Source organism: Podarcis bocagei (genome assembly GCF_964188305.1).
Source record: "Podarcis bocagei genome assembly, chromosome: 2".
NCBI lineage: Eukaryota > Metazoa > Chordata > Lepidosauria > Squamata > Lacertidae > Podarcis > Podarcis bocagei.
The window spans coordinates 77,727,129-77,750,143 of record NC_138126.1 but is presented as its reverse complement, the minus strand read 5'-3'; the positions used below and the strand labels follow the sequence as shown (position 1 = coordinate 77,750,143).

Genomic DNA, 23,015 nt, shown 5'->3' with positions numbered 1-23,015 from the left:
TCTCTCTAAACCCATCTCCATATTTTTCCCAGTAAAATGAGACCAAGAGCATTTGGTAGACAAAAGAAAAGCGACAAAGAGAGCGCTACGTGTAACACACGGCGTCCAAAGACTGCAGGCAAAGCAGATCAGCGCGGTCTGTTCCGAGTTTTATAAGGCCATGTGACGCCAGAGAACTAAGCCAGCATCGCAGCCGCACGAGGGGTTTCCTGACCTAAATAAATCCTCCTTATCGGAAATGCCTCATGCACTGAAGAAGGAAAGCGGGCCAGCGCGAAAAGGAGCAATGGGCGCCTTATCGCAGGTCAGCACCTGAGCCAGCAGCGCTTAGGAGCGCAATGCACATTAACCTCCCCTCAGAATATATACATATATATTTAAGGACGTTAACTTCAAAGCTCAAAAATTAGAAAGGATCATCGTGAGAAGCAGCTTTAAGGCAAAGCCCTCTATTTCCGAAGAGGCACAACAACAAGAGGGGGTGGTTTCCCTTTACATATGCGTTTGCGTTTGTGTATTCACCGTCCAGCCCGCGAGACCCGCAGGCTCATTCCGCTCTGCGCATGCTCACGGGGCGCCAGGAGGCGGGCAGCCCGCGGCAAGACGCCCACGTTCACGCCGTTCGGGTTGCGGCGCGCGCTGGCGTACGTTAGGCCGTCCTCGCCTCGTCATAGAGACGCGGGGAAAGACCGGCTTCCGCTGGAGGAGGTTGGGAGTGAAGACATCGGCTCTGCACTACGCATGCCCCTGTCGATCCGGAAGTGCTTCTCCTTGAGCGGCTGACACGTAGCGTCTGAGCGAGCGGAGGGGTGAGGGGTCTTCGCGGGGTTGTGGCCGCCGGACGTGCGCGTAGCGAAGGGGGTCTGGTGCCCGGGCCTGAAGGTGAGCTCAGGGGGCTCGTCACACCCGCCGCCCGCCCTCTCTTGGCAACCACAGGCGCCGTGGGAAAGGAAGGGGAGAGGCTGGGGGGGGGCAGGGATCCTGAGCTCCACTCAGCTTTAAATACACCTCCAGCAGGCAGTTCGTCGAGAGACGTGACCCACAAGCGGCCCTCATCGCCTCCCCGGTTCTCTGTTGTGTAGCACGAAGGTCTGCAGTGCTGATCTCCCCCCCCCCCAACTGGGTCTGTTCCTAAAGGCTAGTGGCTTCCAAGCACCCGCATCCCAATTTCATTGATGCCAGAGGTCGGAAGAAATGCTGAAATGATCCCGTTTAAAATAACTGGTTTTAGGGGGGGCAGATAACCTCGCTCAGAACATCCTTTGTAGTAATGTCATGCAGCTTTGTGTGTAGTGGTGATGGTGGTGGGGGTTTTCTCCTTCGGTTGTCTTTCTTGGATAAATTGAAATAATTTATTATGGATAAAACATGGTGGGTGGTGGCTACATATGCCCTGGCATATTTCTCAGTGCAGTGATGGCAGTGTAGAACCTGCCAGGGGGCGGGATCTAGAGTGCTACAAATGCTCTGGGGTATAATTAACAACAAACTGGTTTAAAGAGGTTTTGTTTTAGAGAAGAGCGGTAGCTGAGTGGTAGAGCATATGCACTGCATGTACATGATTCCATATTCAGATCTAGTTTAAAGGTCCTTGACTAGCAGGGCTAAACTAGCCTTCCCCAGCCTGGTGTCCAGCATGGCTAATGGGCATTGTGAAACAGCTGGAGGAGAGCACCACACTGTGAATGGCTGGGCTTGACAGTGCAGAGCCAGATGTGTCAGTAGTCCTACTTGGATACAGAATCTGAGACACTGCCTATACTAAGTTAACATACTTCTAGTATTTCACTTGAAGTTACAGGCATACCATTTTTCAAGAGGTCCTGTATATGCCACTTACTATTTGATTTGGCAATACAGTAGTATCTTTTTGCACTTAATTGATTTCTTTTCTAAGAGCCTTTTTATATCTGTGATTGATTATTAGAACATGTAGTGCTAGAAACGGAGATATGAAAGCTAGGAGCTAAATGACACATTAAACTTATGTTTAATTATGGGTGCAACAACAGAATGTCTAGGCATGCTTTTTATAACAAGAATACAAAGCTAAAAATGAATGCACTGCAGCTAAAATATTATGTTCATTTTTCTAGTCCTTCCTATGCCCACCCCCTAATATTTTTAAGAGGGTCTCTTCTCCAGTCTTCAGAGAGTAGATAGAAGTGGGAAGACAGAAAAAGGTCCCCATTTCCTTCCACTCTGCAGTTTTAATCTGAAATCTTAGGCCCAGAACTCAGAAACTGTTTGTGCTAATGAAATTCTCTGTCTCAAAATGCACCTAGAACAATGGGGGTTTCGAACACTGAGAACATGTGCTGTTGTAGTGGTAGGGCTTTGTATTCTGCTTGAAGGAGCTTCAAAATTACCAGCTGCATCTTAGGAGTGAAGATATAATTAGTTGAATTGTGTTAACTTTTGAATACATTGAAATGTAATTTATTTTGCAGACAGATTGCAATGTCTGGGTTCGACAACTTCAATACAGATTTCTATCAAACAAGTTACAGCATTGATGATCAAGCACAGTCCTATGGAGGAGACTATGCAGGAGGAACATACAACAAGTAACTTGAGTTTCTTTTATTCTTTTAGTAATCATAATAAAAAAAGAAAATGAAAAATGTAGAAATTATTTAATTCCTTAAGATAAACATAGGACATTGGTGCCATAAGCATAAGCCAGTTTTTATATGCAAGTAGAGTGTTTAAAAGTTGGGTGCTTGTAAACATTCACTGTTACTAATAAAACTACAATGCTCTTTAATTACACTTTGCTCCAGTTCATAAAAATTCACATTTAGTCCAATACATTTTATACTGCTATAAGTAGCTCATATATAGAGAGCCCTTTTTATGTATCACCAGTTCATTAATAGCAGGTCTTGTACTTTACTTACCAAAAACTAACTTTGTAAATAAGCCCATCAGTGTTACCAGCCTGCACATTATTCTGCTTACATTTTCTAGCTGGCTGCCATGGACAAGAAGTCTTATTTTCAGCTATCATTGAAATGCAAGCTACTACATAAGCCATTCGTTTTTTAGTGGATTGGTTTTAAAAAAGGAAATTGGGGGTGGGGGGAGTCTACAGCCAAGCAGAGGAAGAGACTTTTTTTATTGTGGCTAGCACAGAAACCAAGGGGAAAAGGGGACTTGGCAATCTTGCCCTCTTCCACCAACCTACACTCACCTGCATGGAATTTCTTGTTGCCTGTGGCAGCCTGGCAGCCAGTCATTTTATTCAATGCAAGCCTGTCTTACAAGGTTTAAAGAGCAGTGAGCCTTAAAATGAATAAATACAATGCATCACTTAGAATGTGTTCTTAGAACCCAATTCTGGATAGGTTCTGCATTCTTGTCTGTGAAGAAGCTTGCTTAGAAATTAGGGAAAAGTACAAATACAAACAACCCAGAAGGCCAGTTGTGGTGGTTTGTGTCATAATGGGTACCAGGTCATTGTGCATGTCACAGGTGTTAAAACAAATGCTACTATCCACTTGATTCATTCAACTCTTTAGAATAGGAGAGTAAGGTGACTTAGATTAGGTCCTCATTTGAGGTCCAGAAATATGTTGGACTACTAAGGAACTTGTAACCAAGCCTTGACAACAATCTTAGTAATGTAATCTGAGTATGCAGTTGGATTTGTCTGGAAGTGATCATTGAAGGGGATGGGGGCGAGGAGAGAAATTGTCAGGAACATTTGACAGGAGGCAAGCACTGTACAAATGACGGCTTAAAAAAAGGAAACAAGGTTTTAATAGGACTGATAGTTGTGAGGCATTCCAAACCATTGAATTCCAGAAAAACAGTGGTAGAGTTCTTTCTACTTCTCCTTTACATGTTGTCGGAATATATTCGTACAGCCATCTTCTAGAAATTGTGTTCCAAGAATTCATGTCTGCAGTGTTGTATTCATTGATATTGTATAAAGGTAAAGGTACCCCTGACCATTAGGGGTTGCACGCTCATCTTGCTCTATAGGCCGAGGGTGCCGGTGTTTGTCCGCAAACAGCTTCCGGGTCATGTGGCGAGCATGACTAAACTGCTTCTGGTGAACCAGAGCAGTGCACGGAAATGCCGTTTACCTTCCCGCCAGAGCAGTACCTATTTATTTACTTGCACTTTGACATCTGTTTGAACTGCAAGGTGGGCAGGAGCAGGGACCGAGCAATGGGAGCTCACCCCATTGCGGGGATTCGAACTGCCGACCTTCCGATCGGCAATCCCTAGGCCCAGTGGTTTAGACCACAGCACCACCCGTGTCCTTGATATTGTATAGGGAATGTTTATATGGAAGTGTCTCTTGTGGAGTAGGTATATAAGGGCTTTGAAAGAGTTTCTAAAATTCCTGTGTTGTAAGCATTCATCTAATACTATTTTTAAAAATTGCTTTCTGCAGACAGTATGCTGGCTACGACTATTCTCAGCAAGGCGGATACGTCCCTCCAGAGATGATGCAGCCACAACAGCCTTACACTGGCCAGATTTTTCAGCCAACGCAAACTTACACTCCATCCTCCCCACAGTCCTTCTATGGAAGCAATTTTGAAGATGAGCCACCCTTACTAGAAGGTATGGTTTTTATTTATTGCATATCTATTTATCTGCTAATATATTTGGGGGACGCTATAAAGGAGCACTGACAGCTGATTTCCAAAAGAATACATGCATATATTTTTTCATTTATCTTTACATAGTAAGACAACTGCTATTGAGTTTTGTTAGCAGTTTCTATGGTCTCTGGTTTTACTCCATTAACTTTCCTCGTACAAACTGCTCTTGTGTGTTTCAAGTGGAAATTAATTACAGGGCTGAGATAAAGTTGAATATGGCCCTACCCCCATCCTCCCCAAAAAACTTCTGGGTTTTTATTTTATTTTAAATATATTTCATAGTGGTGCTATGCTATCTTTTATAACACATTCATACCTTGCGAATATTTTTCCACAATTAATATTTCTTGTTACAGCATGTCTAATAGCTCCTATCTAGTGATGCTTGTGACTCATTGTGCCAGTCCACAAACATATTACAAATCTGTTGATTTTTTTGCCTCCCTTCTTTCACCCTTACGTAACTTGTAAGCTTTCCAATTTCTGCACATTCAGATACGATTTTTTATTTCCATTCTCTCACAGCAGGTACTTTCAAACTTTTCCCCAGTGTTTTGCATAGCAGAATTTTGCAGCTGCAACCATATCTAAGAGTTTGTTTGTTTTCTTTTGGGTCACTTCACGCCTTGCAAGTTTATACAGCAATCCCTGACTGCTTAAAACAACATGTTTCCACTGATGACAAATGTTAAAATACTGTTCTTTGTTTGATAATGCAGAACTAGGAATCAATTTTGACCACATCTGGCAGAAAACTCTTACAGTATTGCACCCGTTAAAAGCAGCAGATGGCAGCATAATGAATGAAACTGATATGGCAGGGCCCATGGTCTTCTGCCTAGCCTTTGGTGCCACATTATTGCTGGTAAGATGTCAGTGGTACGCATATGGGGGTGGGGGGCATCAATCTAAAATTTGTTGAGCAAAAACAAAAGTTGCAAGTTAAGGCATTTCTAGTAGGTGTGGTTTCTTAAAACGTATAAATACATAATGAGGCTGTTTGAAATGCAGAAGAAAAATACAAGAGTAATTTTGTGTGTGCATACTTTCAAAATATAATAGGTTTACAGAGGCAATGTGGTGAATATGCATGAATGTGAAATATTTTGTTAGGACTTTGATGGACAAGTTTCAAAGAAGCTAGATCTAGTTATACAGTTCTTCAGATGAAAAACTGATTTGGGTGGCCTTTTATTTATTAAATTGTTTCTATGCTTTTGATCAAAGATTTCATGTATGTATTTAATTCTCAAAGACCAGCTGAAAAGTTTCTCACCTGCCTTCAGAAAGTGAGCAAGGATAAGAAAGAGGATTCAGTAGTTTGTGGGGCTTCTGCAGATAAGGACTGGCTCCTGGGGGAGACACATGAGCTGGGTCTCATATAAACTTCTGCACCTGGAAAAGCCTTTTTATTAATTTACAGAAACTATATCTCCCCTGCCCCATTACAGTGCTCTGGTGATGTATGGCTCGGTGCTTTTTGGTTTGGAAAGATGTGTAGACGACAGACCTGGCTGCTTGTGGTCCACGCACTGTTGGGAGTATTTATCTCTTGCAATGTTACTCATCTGGTGTCTTGGATCCACCCCACCCTAAAAAACATGCACACACAGTTTTTTTCTTGCAACATCTTCCCCATTCATCTTTTTTATAAGTAAATAAACAACCTAGAGTTTAAAAAAACTATTGTAAACCTAGTAAGTAAAAATATCAAAACAGTAAAGAAAATGATTCTGCCTGTAATCCTTTATTTTCAATGTTAATAAAAAGTAATATTTTCTTTTTCTTCCTCTTTGATTTTACTCTATTTTTCCCATTCTCCAAATAGCTCAGAGTAAGGGGATCTAATATACAAAACTCCTAATAAGACAATGTGGTTTGAACTTTTGATTGTATTCTCTCCTTTCTAGGCTGGCAAAATTCAGTTTGGCTATGTGTATGGGATTAGTGCAATCGGATGCTTAGGAATGTTCTGTCTCCTGAATTTAATGAGCATGACGGGCGTTTCGTTTGGCTGTGTTGCCAGTGTGCTAGGATACTGTCTCCTTCCTATGATCATACTTTCCAGCTTTGCAGTTGTATTTTCTCTACAGTAAGTATTGTCGTCAAATATTATGTTACACTGATATACTGAATGTTACATCTATAAATTCTAGTGGTGGGGAAATCTACAAAAGCAGCTTGTATTAACTTAGGGCTGTGCATTCATCTTGGACACAAAGAGCCACACCTTGTAGATATTAGGATCAGATCAGGTTCAAGGCAATATGAGCTCACCTTGGAGCTTTGAGGGTGCTTCTAAGATTTTGTTTGCCATTTGCTATATTTTTGTAAAAGGGGAAAAAGATGCTCCCCATGAATACAGTACACCAGGCAAAGAGGTAGGGGTGTAGTTCTATGACTGACAGCTCTACTTTCCAATCAAGTGATTTACTTTGGTTCCTTTCTCTTCTGGTCATATTGCTTGTATTTAGGTGGCAATCCTAGCCCATGTCTTGTTGTGTTGGGACTTGTTAGAGCACCGCAGCCCACAGTGGCCTACAGAAAGGGAAGGGGGGGGGGAAATGTCCCTTCACTGTATCAGCTCCCAGGTTGGCACAGTGAAGAGACATGGATTAGGCCAAGCTTCCTCAACCTCGGCCCTCCAGATGTTTTTGGCCTACAACTCCTATGATCCCTAGCTAGCAGGACCAGTGGTCAGGGATGATGGGAATTGTAGTCTCAAAACATCTGGAGGGCCAAGGTTGAGGAGGCCTGGATTAGGCTGTTTCTGTCACATGGTGGCGACAGGATTTGCACAGGCTCCACTGAGCTGGCCCAGTCTCACCCTATTTCAGGGGGTCCCTCTGGCTGCTACCAGCAAGCTTCCCTACTGATGGTGGAGCTTCCCCATTGATGTCAGAGCTCCCCGAAAAGCTGAGGCTGGTAGGGCTTTGGCAGAGGGGCACCTCCACCTCATCCAAAACCTGTCTGGCATGGCAGATGGGAAGTTTGGATTGCTCTGTTAGGTAAATATTGCTTTTCAGTTCAAAAAAAATACAAGCCACATATTAAATGTATAGTAAAAAAAACCCACACAAAGCACCCCTAATATTTGAAAACAGTATTTCAAAATATTTCTAAAAGAGGATCAACACAGCAAAATCAGGTGAAAATCAGGGAGTTCTTCAACGTGGATTAAATTAGTTCCCAAAGGCAGTAGTTAAGATCTACATCTTTAATGCCCATTTAAAATCTGCAAGGGCTGTGGCTTATCTGATGTCCTGTAGAATTTCATTCCACAATTGTGGGGTCACCACTGAGAATGCCATTGTCCCTGTGTTAGCTGGTCTTTCTTTTAAACACAGTTATCTCTGTAGTGCTTCAGCAAGCCTTTCTTTTGGGAAGAACGTAGAAATCCTTCCTTCCTTCCTTCCTTCCTTCCTTCCTTCCTTCCTTTCTTTACTAGTGGGAGGGCTTGAGTGATATAGTTATTTTTTGAAGCCCCAAATACTGGTGCTAGCATGCTTGCGAGTGCTGCTGGATACATTTTTTTATCCTTCCCCAAAATATGCTTAAAAGCCATAGTAACTGGAATACCTTCGAAGAATGCACAGGACTGTTTTGACGTGTGCACAGTGATGCGAAGCTGTTACCCAACATTGTGTTTAAATCATTTTGTTTTTCAGGGGTATGATGGGAGTTATTCTTGCTGCTGGAATTATTGGATGGTGTAGCTTTTCAGCTTCCAAAATCTTCATTTCAGCCTTGGCAATGGAAGGACAACAACTTTTAGTAGCATATCCCTGTGCTTTATTATATGGAGTCTTTGCCCTCATTTCTGTGTTTTGAGCTGACTTATCCTTATTGTTGGACTTAAATGGGCCAAACTGAAAAAGCCTTCACTTTTGAGACACTTAAAACTGGGACCAGAAACCAGCTCTTAGTCACTATCATGCAAGGTTAATGCTTGAATTGTCGTCTGGAGCAACAAAAACAAATGAGCCTTTTGTGTTCCTTTTTATAGGACTCTTGAATACGGTTTTGAACTGTCCTGTAATGTCTATACCTTTAATACAGGTTCATGATTATACTGTTTAAAATGTAACATTTCTTTCCCAGTCCAACAGCCTCTGGCAAAATATTATTATTTTGAAAACTTTTGTAGTTCAGAAGTTTTTATAGATAAGAGGAAATGAAACCATGAACTTTACAGTTGCTTTCCCATGGCAGCATGCAACTACAATCCTAAACAAAAGATATACATTCCCTTTTTTTCTACCAGTTTAGCAAACTAGAAAACTATCTCAATAAAACCTAATCTTGAAGCAAAGCGGAATGAGTCCCACATATAACTTTTGAAGAGTTTACAGCACCAATTTAGATTATGTTTTTGTTTACAGTAAATGGTCCAAAAGGCTTTCCAGGCTCAAAGCTACCGCATTTATAAATGTTTCAGTTTGTATGTATTTTGTAAATAGCTCTATCATAATTGTATAAATCTGAGATGTTCACTTTCATACTAAAAAATCAAGAATAGACTTTCAAATGGTTCCCCAAAAACAACCTGTTTCAGAAAGCGGTTTGGATGAATGTTGTCCTACACCAATTAAATTGTCCCCAAATTGCTCTTTGAAAGTGTTTCAATTTGACCTTTAACAATATATCTTCCCAGTAATGTTGTCCAGCCTTGAATAACAAAAAAAGCCTCATTTATTCAAAGGAGGATTTGTTCCTATTGAGCAAATGCTACATTTCAGTCACGGCGTGCTTGTATCCAATGTGGTTTATCCAAAGACATCCCTGCATGAATGGAGCATAGCACAGGGCTTCGCCTTCCTCTCCTATCCCCTTGCACCCCCATGTGTGCTGTCAAAATCTGCTTCAGAGGTTTGGGGAACCCTTGAGCAGATTTTGGGGTCTATGGGAGCTGCTGGAGAGGAAGGTGAAGTTGCTCATGCCAAATGTTGGATTGCACCAATGGCATTTTATAATTAGGCTTCTTAATTGTAAAGCAAGTGTTGGAATCCTATCCATAATGACAAACAAGTACTTACTTCACATGAAAAACTTGCATGTCTCTGAGAAAGTAATAATTTTGTCATCCTTTGTTGAGAAATGGAAGTAGCTAACAGTATCTCGCAAGTCTTGATTTTGTCATAGTGGTACAGATTTTGAGTATCCCATTGGATAATATCGGTGAACCAGTGTAACTTAACAAATCAGCCTCCTTGTCAGCAAATACCTGGTCATACACTAGGTTTTGCTCCTTTCCATGGCTCTTCACAATTCTCCATGTGATCTGTTTTCATGTAGCCCAGAGTTGTTGGCTAAACACTTTAAATAAATGTTGTGCAAGAAATTCAGATAACTTTGCACATTCAAATCTTGGGTATTTGCAAATTAAATTCTGTGCTTTGGCAGTTTTTCCTCTGAAATATATATATTGATCTTTTTCATTAGTTGTAGTTTAGCAGAGAATGGACGGGACAACATTTTCCCAGAATTTTACCATGATAGGGAAGCAGTCCTCAGATTCATATCCATTCTCCCCACATTGAAAAATAATCTACCTGTGGGTAGCAGGTTCAATGAGATGCATGGTAAAGATACATTTCCAGCTTCTTCCACTTATAGCTTAAAATTTGAGTCTCTAATGCCTCAATCTTTCTTGAATTGAACACAGGTCTGCAATGAATGGTTTCTCTCTGTGTGCTTCTTTATTTTCTAACTTAAAAGATATCTAATTTTCATGTAATATTTCCTACCATTCTACTGAGAGATATCCAATGTAGCATACATTGAAAAATGTTTTAAGAAATCATTGGAAGGTAAAATTAACCAAGGAAGGCTCTGCAACTAGAAATCTGCACAATAAGTAGGCTAGCTATTAATACTTTGGCATTGATTGTGGAGATTGCCTACTATGAGTAATCTGAGCTTCTGCACTTTTATAGTGTGCTTGTATTCCTGGCATTAGTATAGCATGCCCTTGGGAGCTCTGAAAGTATGCATTGTGTGAAGAGTTCAGTCACCAAATTGTTCCTAATTACGTTTTGGGTAACCTATAAAAACTTTTAACTGCAATAGGCAAGCAGCTAATGATGGATTGGAACATTACCTGAGCACAACCTGAGACATAACTTAGGATGGTATAAATCAAGCTGTCTAACCCTTACAGTACTTCTGCAACTTGGAGTTAATTCTTATCCAAAGAAGGACTCAAGGCCTTTCATCTGTTTGCCACACATTCCCACCTGTTGTGGGGTTTTTTAAGTCGGGTGGGTAGCCAATGTGCTTCCCATATACTGCTGTACCTCCCATCATGTCCAGTAGGCATGGTCAAGGATAGCGTTTGTAGCCCAGAAAAATCTTTTCAAAATGCCCAGCATGCTGCTATGACAACAAGCGAAACTAGTATAAAATGGTGGAAAGTACACAACATGTATTGTGTCTAACACAAAGGCATTAGAGAGAGGAAGAAGGAAATGAGGACTGCTCTCTTGTTGGAGTAACAACATAGGTAAGTGAGGGAGGAGATGTGAGCATAGCCTGGCAGGATTTGGATGCCCAGGGCTTGGGTACATGCACTGACTAGTGAGGACTCATGATCTGAGAGTCAAAGTAAATATGACATACGTCACATAGCCTGTCCTTGCTTAGTGTGTGATTTGCTGGCATAGGTCTAAGACAGACAGGGACCGTGATCTGGGAAAGGAGAGCTTTAACCTTTTGCCCCCTCAGTGTCTGAATCAAAATTTCACACACGTCCACACCAAAAAAAGTTCCTGCCCGCAGCCAGAGGGGAGTTGCCATTCAGGGGTGTAGGAAAGACACGACTGGGAGTTTCAGACAGACAAAGTGTCTGCAAGAAGGACTGTTTCTGATACCTCACTGCTTCTGTAATCCAGTGAAGTCTAAAATTTCACAAGTTTCATAGTATTAAGATGAGTTACAGTCTTTGGTTGATGCTAGAATGGAAAAGAATTTTGAAATGAGCAAAAGAAGGATGAATGTTTATCTAACAAAAAGAAGGGGGCTCTCAATAGCAGTGACAAGAGCCTGGTATTTAAGCAAATGGCTTAAACTGGGGAGGGAAAATACACGTGCAAGCCCCTTCCTCTATGACCCCCCCCAATATTTGCATATTCATCCCAAATATACGAAGAGGCGTTTTAAGCACATTCAGCTGAACACATTGAAAACAGCTTGGGTTTCTGTAGTGCATGTGTGGACGTCTGAAGTGCATGCCTGGGGACATCAGGGCTGGGGTTTGCATGCCCTGTCACCCTTTCCCATCTAAACCCTTTTGTGTTCTTTCAAATGCCTTCACAGGGTGCCTTATTGAGTCAGGACATGGAGAAAGTGTAGGTTTTACCAGTTCCAAGAGATCTCAATGTAGGGCGGCAGCAGGAGTTCCAAATGCATTCTTCCCCAACTTGCTAATATTTCTAGGCAGAATGGGAGACTTCTGAGCCAAGGTGATTAGGTAGAGGCCCAAAATGGAAACAACAGGGTATTGTCCATTGGAAAACCCAATAGACCAGTGGTTTCCACCATAGTTGTTATTCTTTGTTGGCTACAGTTGTCATTAGGTTTCAGTGCAGCATTTTGCACATCTATGCATTTAGCATCTAAAAAGAAAAAGCATTTGAACCACAATTATGGGGATAGTGTTGGGACTGGTGGAGATGGAAATGCTTGGAAGTGATCCCTGAAGTCTTCTGGATCCTGTCCATAGGCAGCAGCAATACAGCACTTAGCTCCTTGAAATTAATCACAAGGGATTTCATACGGCTCTTTTATTCATGACACTTGGACATTTCTGCTCATAGCCATCTTTTTAAATCTTACTATCTTACGTAAAGCATTCTGCCAAAAAAAAAAAAAAAGCCCTGTGTTGCAATGGAATGCAGAAGAAGCTATTCTAAAAACGTTAATTTCAACTTTTGCTGATTAAGGTTTACCCATGTCCCTTTGATCTCTTAGTCATGCATCATGGCAAACCTGATTATAATTTTAAAGAGTACTTTTTAACCAGAAATCGTATATTTTCATTGTATCCTGGTTATCACTGTACATCTGCCCCAGTGCACAAAGTTCTTACTCTGCTTTAATGAGGAACATTATCTGTTCATGGATCACAGTGTCCTGTTTCTGCACAACTAAATTAAAATGATTACTTTTTCAAATGAGACCTAATTGTATTCCAAACTGTTCTGGTAAATATGAAAGATCAAATTCTTCTCTGAGCACATCAAGTTCTAACACTAGGATATTGTATAAGGTTAGTATAGCTCACTTCAATTTTATTTTAAATTTGGACCTTTTATGGCAATTAGCTCTTAATTTTTCAGCTAGCTTGCATGGTGACGGACTAGCTGTTATGAACTTAATTTTCAATAGTGTTAGCTCTCTCTTTTCACATAGACGTGTTAATGCTTGGAAAAGAAATCGGATACTACTGGCGTTTGAATTTTCTGAAGTTGAATCTTTAGAATACCAATGTGGGTGGTTATTTTTAAAACCTCAACTGAAACACAATACTAGCATTATTATTTGTAAGGCAGGTTTGTTTGTCCATAAAGGGGGTGGGGGGTCCACAGTTAGTGAATACTGTTGTGAGGATCAATTAAATTGCAAAATAGCATGCGATAATTTTGACTTCCCCAGAAGTCTTTCAGGCACAACATTACACGAAGCTGTAATTTGGAGGACGGGGAACGGGTGTGAAACAGTAGAATGTGTTTTTTGGGGGGGGGTTCGTTTTGGTCATATTAAGATATTCAGATTGACACATGCATTATAATCATTTCATATAATGGAGTCATTGCATATAATGGAGTGGTTAGAGTGCTGGCCTGGGACTTGAAAGACCAGGGTTCAGATCCTGCCTTGATGCTCACTGGGTGATCTTGGGCCAAGTGCCTTCTCTCAGCCTAACTTATCTCACATGGTTACTGTGAGAATAAAATGGGGAGGGATAGATGCATGAACACTACCCTTGAGCTCTTTGGAGGAAAGGTGGGATTTGAATGCAACGGTAAATGAGCAAATGCATCAGTTCTCAGAAATGTCAATGGAAGTAAAAATGCAACACAAGCATGGGTGCAACAGAGAAATCTACCTAAAATGAAGATAGAAGCCACTTTCATGTTCAGATCCTAGAACGATGTGACTATAATTTTAGGATTCTATGAATTGTCAAGAGTTGGAAGGGGCCACCAGGGTCATCTAGTCCAACCCCTTGCAATGCAAGGAATCTTTTTCTGCCCAACCTGGGGCTTGAACCCACAACCCTGGGATTAAGAGTCTCAAACTCGTACCAATTGAGCGATTCAGAAACAAAATATGAATAACCACAAAACCGTTGTGAGGAAAGGTTTAAAAGCAAAATCTGTGCAGTGAAAAGAACTTGGAGCTTTCCCTACGTATAGGCACCCCATGAAGCATACATATAGCTCTAGTGTACATATTGTCTTTTCTTTTCAACTTGATTGTGGTCCCAGCTGAGTAGGGGCATCTATACATGCAAAGAGTTCCATGTGCACCCTGAGAGGCCCCGGAGGTTTCAAGTAGACCCAGCATTTCAAAAATCTGCAATATGTACAGTGGTACCTCGGGTTAGAAACACCTCAGGTTACAAACACTTCAGTTTACAGACTCTGCTAACCCAGAAGTAGTACCTCGGGTTGAGAACTTTACCTCAGGATGAGAACAGAAATCGCGCACCGACGGCAGCGGGAGGCCCCATTAGCTAAAGTGTTACCTCAGGTTAAGAATGGTTTCAGGTGAAGAATGGACCTCCAGAACGAATTAAGTTCATAACCAGAGGTACCACTGTAAACCAGAAAAGTTTCATACCATGACCGATAGTTGAAAGGCTGCCCCAGTGTTAATCTCCCCCCCCCTTTTTATTGGAATTTTATTTACAACATAACACAACCCCCCCACCCCCCAATACACAAATCCACTCTCATTAAACATGAGCATAACATACAACAATACAAACAGCCAAATAAAAGACTTCCTTTGTCCTGTATCTGGCCTCCTTATTTACTTCTTATAAACTGTTTCCTTTATGAATAATTATTAAGATTTTTCTAATTACAACTTAAATATCCACCCCCAGTGTTGATAATCGTTCACATGTGGTTCTATCTTTGGCTTTTTGGTTTTGCAGTTTTGCAGAAGTTTGGTGCACAAGGGATGAAGAAGGATTTTTAAAAGTGATTTCCTCAAACCATTTCACAATTAAAAAAATCACATAGCAAGCTGCTTTTTGCCCTGAACAGGGAACTGTACTATATTGTGTTAGTCAAGAATGGATGAGCACTGCTAATTGCCTGGTTTTTCCTTACACGGCTTGGATTTTCATGTTTCTGAGAACCTAATGTAACAATGAGTGCTAGTCGGGAATTTTATGTGGTTTATCTCTACGGCTCATGGCATTAGAACAGCTGGCATGAACTTAATATAAAATACATCCCTTATGAATGAACTGTGACCCTGGTACAAGCACCTACATTATCTTCTTCTACATGATTTGGAAAGAACAGCTAGCACCCTGACCCTAATGGTTGCAGAAAAGATCAGAACACTAATCCTTGTATTTGCCAGGAAGGCCTGTTTACTGTTTATCAACCTCCTGTAAGCAGGAACCAGACTCCAAAAAGACAATGAAGATCTTTTTTAAAGATAAATTTATGATTCAGGAACTACAGAAATATCGATGTCGTCTTCCCAAAATTAAGGCCCTGTCCTCTTCAAGCTCATCTCACAAAACACAATAGTACACTAGAAGGAACTCATACCAAAGGATGGAGTTCTCTGTTATCCCTTCCCTCAGAATCCCCACCTCTCTTCTCCATAGAAGTTAGGTAGAGTCAAAGTACACTTAAAACTTCAAGGTTTTCAATGGTTGGTTAGCTCACAGCTTTCCAATAATTATTTCTAGAAAAAAGCCCATGGCTCCCTTACGAATGTTTGCAACAGCAGGGAGCACAAATAGGCAAGAGGCAAGAACTTTTGGGTGGCCATGATTCCTTCAAGAATTGTGTGGTCTGGTTCAACTGTGGAAACAGGACAGTTATGCCTAGAGCAGGCATCCCCAACCTTCGGCCCTCCAGATGCTTTGGACTACAATTCCCATCATCCCTGACCACTGGTCCTGTTAGCTAGGGATGATGGGAGTTGTAGTCCCAAAACAGCTGGAGGGCCACAGGTTGGGGGTGCCTAGTCTAGAGGGCTGCTTTCTATAAGGCTGATCAAGTTCTGCCCTCTGCCATACAGAGAAATGGGATGCCAAAGTGAGTTCACGTTTATTTTAATAACAGACTTTCCATTACAGATCCAGCAACAAACATCCCTGTGGGCTTGCTACATGAAGGCCAGGTGATGAAAATAGTCTGGGGATCTCATTGTGTATGATTCCCTCAAAGAGTCCTGGGAGCTATGGTTCATTAAGGGTGCTAGGAATTGTAGCTCTGTGAAGGGTAAACCACAGTTCTGAGGAATGAATGAATGAATGAATCTTTATTTGCGTCAGCCATCGGCCATAGCAATAAAACAACAATACGATATACAAAACAGAAATGAAAAGTCAATTATATAAAATACATTTTAGGGTTTTGAATCAATAGTCTGTTAGTGGGTCTTATTCTGATTGCCCCAGCTAAAAACCATGCAACCTTTGCTGTCACCTGCTCATCTTGATCTGCCAAGAGAAAGGACACTGTGGCACTGGTTGGGAATGGACAATAAGAGAGGGGTAATAATCTCATTCCTCAAGTCTTTATAAAGAGTGCAAGCCAGAAGGCCATGCACCACCGATTCAGTACTGCCATCTCCACAGGGACATGAGCATTTTCCATGTGGAATCTGTTGGAATAGTCCCTCAAGTGCAGCTGAGGGCAATACATTCAATCTTGCGAGTAAAAGCGCATCTGATCAGCGTTTTCAGGATATTGCCAGAGAGAACAGTTCTGAGGATTCTTTGGGTAAGACCATTTGCTTTAAATGTGCACTAGATGTGCTTTAAATGTATGGTGTGGATGTGACCCTTATCTTCAGACACAAATATAACTTTTCACCTTTTGAGGAATATATTTTGACTTGGCAGTAGGGAGCACTGTCCCACCTCATGTTTATTTGGTCCCATGGGATTATTCTTCAACAGCGCCAACCTTTCTGCCCAATTCTATAGTCCTGATCATTGAATGGCATCTGTTTTAAGCAGTGAAGTGGGCTTAGGTACCAGCTATGCATACCAAGAGCAAGACGAGTGCCGCAACCCAGAGTCGTCCGCGACTGGACTTAACTGTCAGGGGTCCTTTACCTTTTATGCACACCAAAGGCACAAATCTATCTGCTTAAAAAGAATTCTATTTCATGTTCAACACTTTACAAAACCATCTAGTTTGATTCACTTCACTTCGCAGTTCAGTTTAAGTTCAGCTAGGGTTGCCATATTTTGAAGAGCAAAAAAGAGGATGTCATGACGACTCTCATTTTAAATACCCCTGCTATACGTAGTAGGGCGGTTCATAAAAAACTTTTTTTTTTAATGCCTGCTCCAAAGGTCTTATCTTACTACACTAGGGATTATATAGCTATATCTAAAATTTCATGTGTATCAGTTAATATCTTGACACTTCTCCACTGAATTGAAATTTCAGCCTTCACGACATAGGAAAATGGCCAAGTAAACAGCTATTTTCATGGAGAAGGGTCAAGATATTAACTGATACAGTGGTGCCTCGCAAGACGAAATTAATTCGTTCCGCGAGTTTTTTCGTCTTGCGAAGCACAGTGTCGGAAAAGTTTTGGAAAAGCTTCAAAAATCACCAAAAACCTCAAAAAAGGCTACCACACCGCGTTCTATGAGTTGCTCCTCAAAGTCAAGTCGCAACTGTATTAACGGTGTTAAGAAAAAGGAAACAAACTTGCAAAAAACGCAAGACGTTTTCGTCTTGCAAAGCAAGCCCATAGGGAAATTCATCTTGCGAAGCAGCTCAAAAACCGCAAAACCCTTTCGTCTAGCGAGTTTTTCGTCTTGCGAGGCATTCGTCTTTCGGGGCACCACTGTATGCATGACATTTCAGATATAGCTATATAATCCCTAGTGTAGTAAGGTAAGACATTTGGAGCAGGCATTTTCAAAAAAAAGTTTTTTATGAACTGCCCTAATATGTAGGCTATAGAAGCTGTGATATATTGCTGAGGGGGGCAGGAAAAGAGAAGCGGAAAGCAAGTCTTTAACCACTAATTATGTCTATGTCTCATCTGGAAAGTATAGCCAGAGACATTTTCACAAATTTAAAAAATCCACCCAGACAGAAATTTTACCCCTGAAATAGAGGACATGTCCTGGAAAAAGAGGACATGTGGCAACCCTAGAAATGAGCCTTGGCAAAAAAATTCCTAGTATTCAGGATGTTGCATGGCTCCATGTTGAAATATAAAGATATTTTTGAAGACTAAGAAAACATCAAAACACACACATAGTGGAATGCAGTGTGTGTGTGTGTATCTTTAAGCATAAAGCCCAAAGTAGCATTCAGATGTAGTTAAGAACTTTTTGAACTAATTCAGCGAACTTGCTTAAACCAAACTAATTCATTCCAAGTACTGGCTTTATCCTATGCTTTCTCCATGTTATGCTTCAAAGTGCACAAGCGAAAGTCAGCAAAGGTTAGATATAATCTTAAACCTCAATAAGTAGTTTATGAAAAAAAGCATTTTGCAGTGTTTACATTTTTACTTGTGTCATGTTCTAGTTCTCCACTGGGTGGGCCTATAGCATATCTCACAGAGTCTACTTTACAATTTACTCATTCACAGCTAAATCCAAAGCTGCCACAGCCGATACTTAGAAAAGATTTATATTCTTCTTTCATCCTAAATTCTATCCAGAGGAATTCACCAAGCGAGTTGCTAAATTCACCACTTTAGCAATTCAGGCCTCTGTTTCCTGAAAAACACAAGGGATTTGTTTTAATCATGGCCTTTCAAATTAGCACAGATGCTGTTGCAAGCCTGAGTGAGCTGGGTAACCCTGGTGATGGGTGAGAAAGCATTGCTACTTCATGGTATGCTTAACGCTCCAGTTCTGCAGTTTAAGCCAATCCTCTCTCCCTCTCTCTCGTAAAATCAGCTTTTTTCCATTCCAAAAAGAATTCTCCTGCCTTCCTCCATTCAAAGTTTTCTTTTCTGCATAATTTCAGAGTTGTTCTCATTTTCCTTTGACAGTATTATTAACAGGGATGGAGGGGTTGCATTTGGTTTTTGTGGGTAATAATTTTATTTATATTGAGCTCCCACCCCAACACAAAGAGTTTTTACATAAATTTGTGTTAAGCTATCCTTGATGCAGCACAGAGCTAGGATTCTCTCACTAAGCCTATGTCAGCCTTTCAGTCCACACCCTAGTCTCTGCTCCTCAACTAGAGTAAATCCTCTTTCCAACACTATAAAAATAAAGAAGCTTCCTCTCCACATATGCTCACACTCTGATACACACACACACACACACACACACACACACACTGTAGCGTAGCTTTCTTTCATAGAGCCCATTAGCAAGCACCAAAGAGCATTTGTGACTTGTGTTATTTTCAGTGCATCATGTGCGCTCTGAACAATTTCTCACCTGAGGAATGAGAAGGAGTAACTTATACAAAAGTGAAAAACAGAAATCTTACTTATGTTTTTGCAAGCTTGACATTCAAAAAGATTGGTAATCAAAAAAGACAGATCTATTCTTTTGTTTTTCACGCTAATGCAGAAACAGTTTCAGCTGCTTGTTGTGGTCAGAGCACTCATATCTCCCTCTTTGCTCACGTCACTTCCAACAAGAGAAATCTTTGTTTTTTTCGGTAGAAACAAGGACATACTCCGATAAACACTGAGCCTGATGTTCTTTAGCTATTGTTGCACATAAGTTTAAGAATCATTAGCAATGGAAATCTACCAAATTAGCAGGGAAAGATTATCTCTGAGATGCACTTCTGAGGTGAACAGACACATATCATGTGGGAAATTGTACCAAATAATCTTTCCAATAGATAATTTCAACCTGACATTTTCACCACACTCTAGACTTTGACAGTCATTTTTAGCACTGGAAAACTTGCCAATGTTATTTTATTTTTAATTTAAGGTAAAGTAATACATTTGTTGTCATTAAAAGCAAATACAGTGGTACCTTGGGTTACAAACACCTGGGGTTACAAACACTTTGGGTTACAAACTCTGCTAACCCGAAAGTAGTAACTTGGGTTAAGAAATTTGCCCCAGGATGGGAATAGAAATTGCATGCTGACAGCACGGCAGCAGTGGGAGGCCCCATTAGCTAAAGTGGTACCTCAGGTTAAGAACGGTTTCAGGTTAAGAATGGTCCTCCGGAATGAATTAAGTTCGTAACCAGAGGTACCACTGTATAGCACTCCTCATTTCACAGGTAAGGAAAGCCATAAGTCAAACATCACATAACGGCATCACATCAGTACTAATCACTCCAAGGTAGCAATATATGATTTGATCCAAACATGTTAAAAGTTCCATTGGTTTTAGTAAATATCTGCCCATTGGATTGTCAGAATACAGAATATCAGGCATTGCCCACCATACCACTCAAAAACAACCCCTATGTTGCATTACAACTCAGTGCAAATTACATTCTCACAAACACATTTTTACAAATGAAGTCAAGGTCAGGACTGAAAAAGCCCCATTCAGAAAGTGCTACCAATTTCAGCCTTTCACATTGTGTTGAATCTTGCTCAGGTCTGAGAAAGCAGGATTTGTTTCCCAGCCTGCACTGAGAAGTGGGGTTAGAAAAGGACCAGTGAATGCAAAGCCCTTTGGCCTTCTGCACCCCCTCCCCTCTCCACAGCAGCCCACAAAAGTGGGAATGCTAATGGTTGGTTATATTGCCCATTCACAGTCAGATTGCAGTGTGGATTACCAGTAAACCATGGAACCTAGCTCCTGCCAACCTAGCAGTTCGAAAGCACATCAAGTGCAAGTAGATAAATAGGTACCGCTCCGGTGGGAAGGTAAACGATGTTTCCGTGCACTGCTCTGGTTCGCCAGAAACGGCTTAGTCATGCTGGCCACATGACCCGGAAGCTGTACGCCAGCTCACTCGGCCAATAAAGCAAGATGAGCACTGCAACCCCAGAGTCGTCCGCGACTGGACCTAATGGTCAGGGGTCCCTTTACCTTTACCTTTATGGAGACAAATACTAAACATTTGTTGGATGGCCCATGATAACTTTAATGAACTCAATCAATGCCTTTTGCTTTGATGACTTAATTTTTGCTTTATTAAAATGAGGCCATCAGTTGATTTCACCCTCCCTTATTGCTTCAAATGTTAATTATCAACAGGAGAAGTTAATCTAGCATCTTGGCAAAGATATGTGGCAACTATGGCATCTTTATTGGATCACAGCTGGCAATGTTTAAATTCAGTATAATTTTCTTGTTCTGAGGCTATTTGTCCTAATTAGAAGTTCTTGGTTCAGACAAGGTTAGGAGATGCAACGTATAGACTCTACAGAGAGCCATACTTAGCCACAGTCAGTGACAGATGTCAGATTTCCCTCCCCTCACATCCTTGTGGCTCTCTTCCCAGATTCACTTTACAGCATTTAGGCAAGCAACTAATTTGGTTTCTGTTTATAGGAGCCCCAAGCTGGCTCTTGAAGGTTCCAAATGTAGATATATTCCCCCAAAGGGCACTGTGATATCAACACATACAGTCACCCCATTTCCCTGATCCTTCTATAAACCCAGATCTCATTCGGGTAAATAGCAAAGCAAAGCAAATGAATGATGAAAAAATTGGATTGTATGCAACAAAGTTATCCTGTTCTCACAAGGACTTCTACTTACACAGCAGAACTTACCTTTCCTCTCCTCCCACTGCGAAACACCCCACATCTCTTTCTGCGGGTCCCCAGCAACTCCCTAGAGCAAACCTTGTTAGAGGATTACAGGGATAAGAGAGGGAGGGGAAGGTTAAAAGGGGGAGGAGGAAGAAGAAGAGGAGGAGGAGGAGGAGTTTGGATTTGATATCCCGCTTTATCACTACCCAAAGGAGTCAAAGCAGCTAACATTCTCCTTTCCCTTCCTCCCCCACAACAAACACTCTGTGAGGTGAGTGGGGCTGAGAGACGTCAGAGATCTGCTTGGTCCCCTCCTCCTCTATCAGCCAGCTGGCAGCCACAGCAGTCCACTCAATGTCATTTTAACTTTTCCCAGCGGGTGCAGTGCTGCTGGAGCAAAGCTCCAATTAGTTGTATACATTCTCTTCAGTCCTCTGAGGTACTCAGTTCTCCAAGTGGGGTCCAAAAGCAAGGAACTAAAGGTGGAGAGGAGGGCTTTCAAAGCTTCACTCTGACAGCAGTACATCCACTGTGAAAAATAAAAAGAAAGATGTTGTGGAAACTGCGACTACGACAGTATTGTTTGGGAAGGGAAGGGCTACCAGCTTTTAAAGGCCTTAAGGTGATCATACCTGCACCCAGCAGTCTAGCCCTAGCACAGGCATCCCCCAAACTTGGCCTTCCAGCTGTTTTGAGACTACAGTTCCCATCATCCCTGACCACTGGTCCTGTTAGCTAGGGATGATGGGTGTTGTAGTCCCAAAACAGCTGGAGGGCTGTCCATGTGCAATCCATATTAATTTTCTTAAGCACAGAACTCCTTGTTGCACACCACCCATGTTCAGGTACACTGCAGCAATGCCAGTCTGGTTCCACAGCTCTGCTATGGAATGATGCTACTTCTCCTCAAATATGATGCTACATCTTCTCAGATGAAGGTTTTCTTGGTGTCAGTGGGTAAGAACGCTAAATTTTTAAAAACCAGCTTGGACAGCTTTTACATTCCATTACATTGACTGAGAAATAATACATTAGAGCTTGCAATATCCTTAGATCATTCAGTAACTTACACAGAAGAATTCATAACTCTATGCATGTTTACTCAGAAAGTAAGTCTCATTGGGTTCAATAGGACATACTCTCAAGTGTGTTTAGGATCGTAGCTTTGAATTTTTGAAAGTTATTAATATTTGTTGTTGTTTAGTCGTTTAGTCGTGTCCGACTCTTTGTGACCCCATGGACCAGAGCACGCCAGGCACTCCTGTCTTCCACTGCCTCCCGCAGTTTGGTCAAACTCATGCTGGTAGCTTCGAGAACATCCCCTTCTCCTTGTGCCCTCCATCTTTCCCAACATCGGGGTCTTTTCTAGGGAGTCTTCTCTTCTCATGAGGTGGCCAAAGTATTGGAGTCTCAGCATCAGGATCTGTCCTTCCAGTACTAGGAAATGCTTTTAACATGCCTTCAGGGAGGCAGCTAAGATGACTATGAGTCCTTCCAGAAGTCATTTTTATTGTGCATTCAGGAT

General features: G+C 41.4%; 1 protein-coding gene across 6 annotated transcripts; it reads left to right on the top strand.

Moving 5' to 3' along the window:
• Positions 1-726: 726 nt before the first annotated feature.
• YIPF5 (Yip1 domain family member 5) lies at positions 727-9,989 on the top strand. 6 transcript variants are annotated; one of them, XM_081181041.1, is made up of 6 exons: positions 727-882; positions 2,451-2,567; positions 4,406-4,578; positions 5,339-5,484; positions 6,530-6,711; positions 8,288-9,989. In XM_081181041.1, the coding sequence occupies exons 2-6, from the start codon at positions 2,461-2,463 to the stop codon at positions 8,448-8,450; spliced, it is 771 nt and encodes a 256-aa protein (XP_081037167.1). In that variant the 5' UTR covers positions 727-882; positions 2,451-2,460; the 3' UTR covers positions 8,451-9,989. The 6 variants fall into 6 exon arrangements, with proteins under 6 accessions (XP_081037167.1, XP_081037168.1, XP_081037170.1 ...); XM_081181042.1 differs by lacking the exon at positions 727-882 and adding an exon at positions 1,067-1,089; XM_081181044.1 differs by lacking the exons at positions 727-882; positions 2,451-2,567 and adding an exon at positions 3,595-3,713.
• Positions 9,990-23,015: the final 13,026 nt, after the last annotated feature.

Coding starts and splice junctions, on each gene's coding strand:
- YIPF5 (XM_081181041.1), top strand. CDS start 2,461: ATGTCTGGGTTCGACAACTTCAATACAGATTTCTATCAAACAAGTTAC. Junction 2,568..4,405: donor GCAGGAGGAACATACAACAA/GTAACTTGAGTT, acceptor TGCTTTCTGCAG/ACAGTATGCTGGCTACGACT. Junction 4,579..5,338: donor TGAGCCACCCTTACTAGAAG/GTATGGTTTTTA, acceptor TTGATAATGCAG/AACTAGGAATCAATTTTGAC.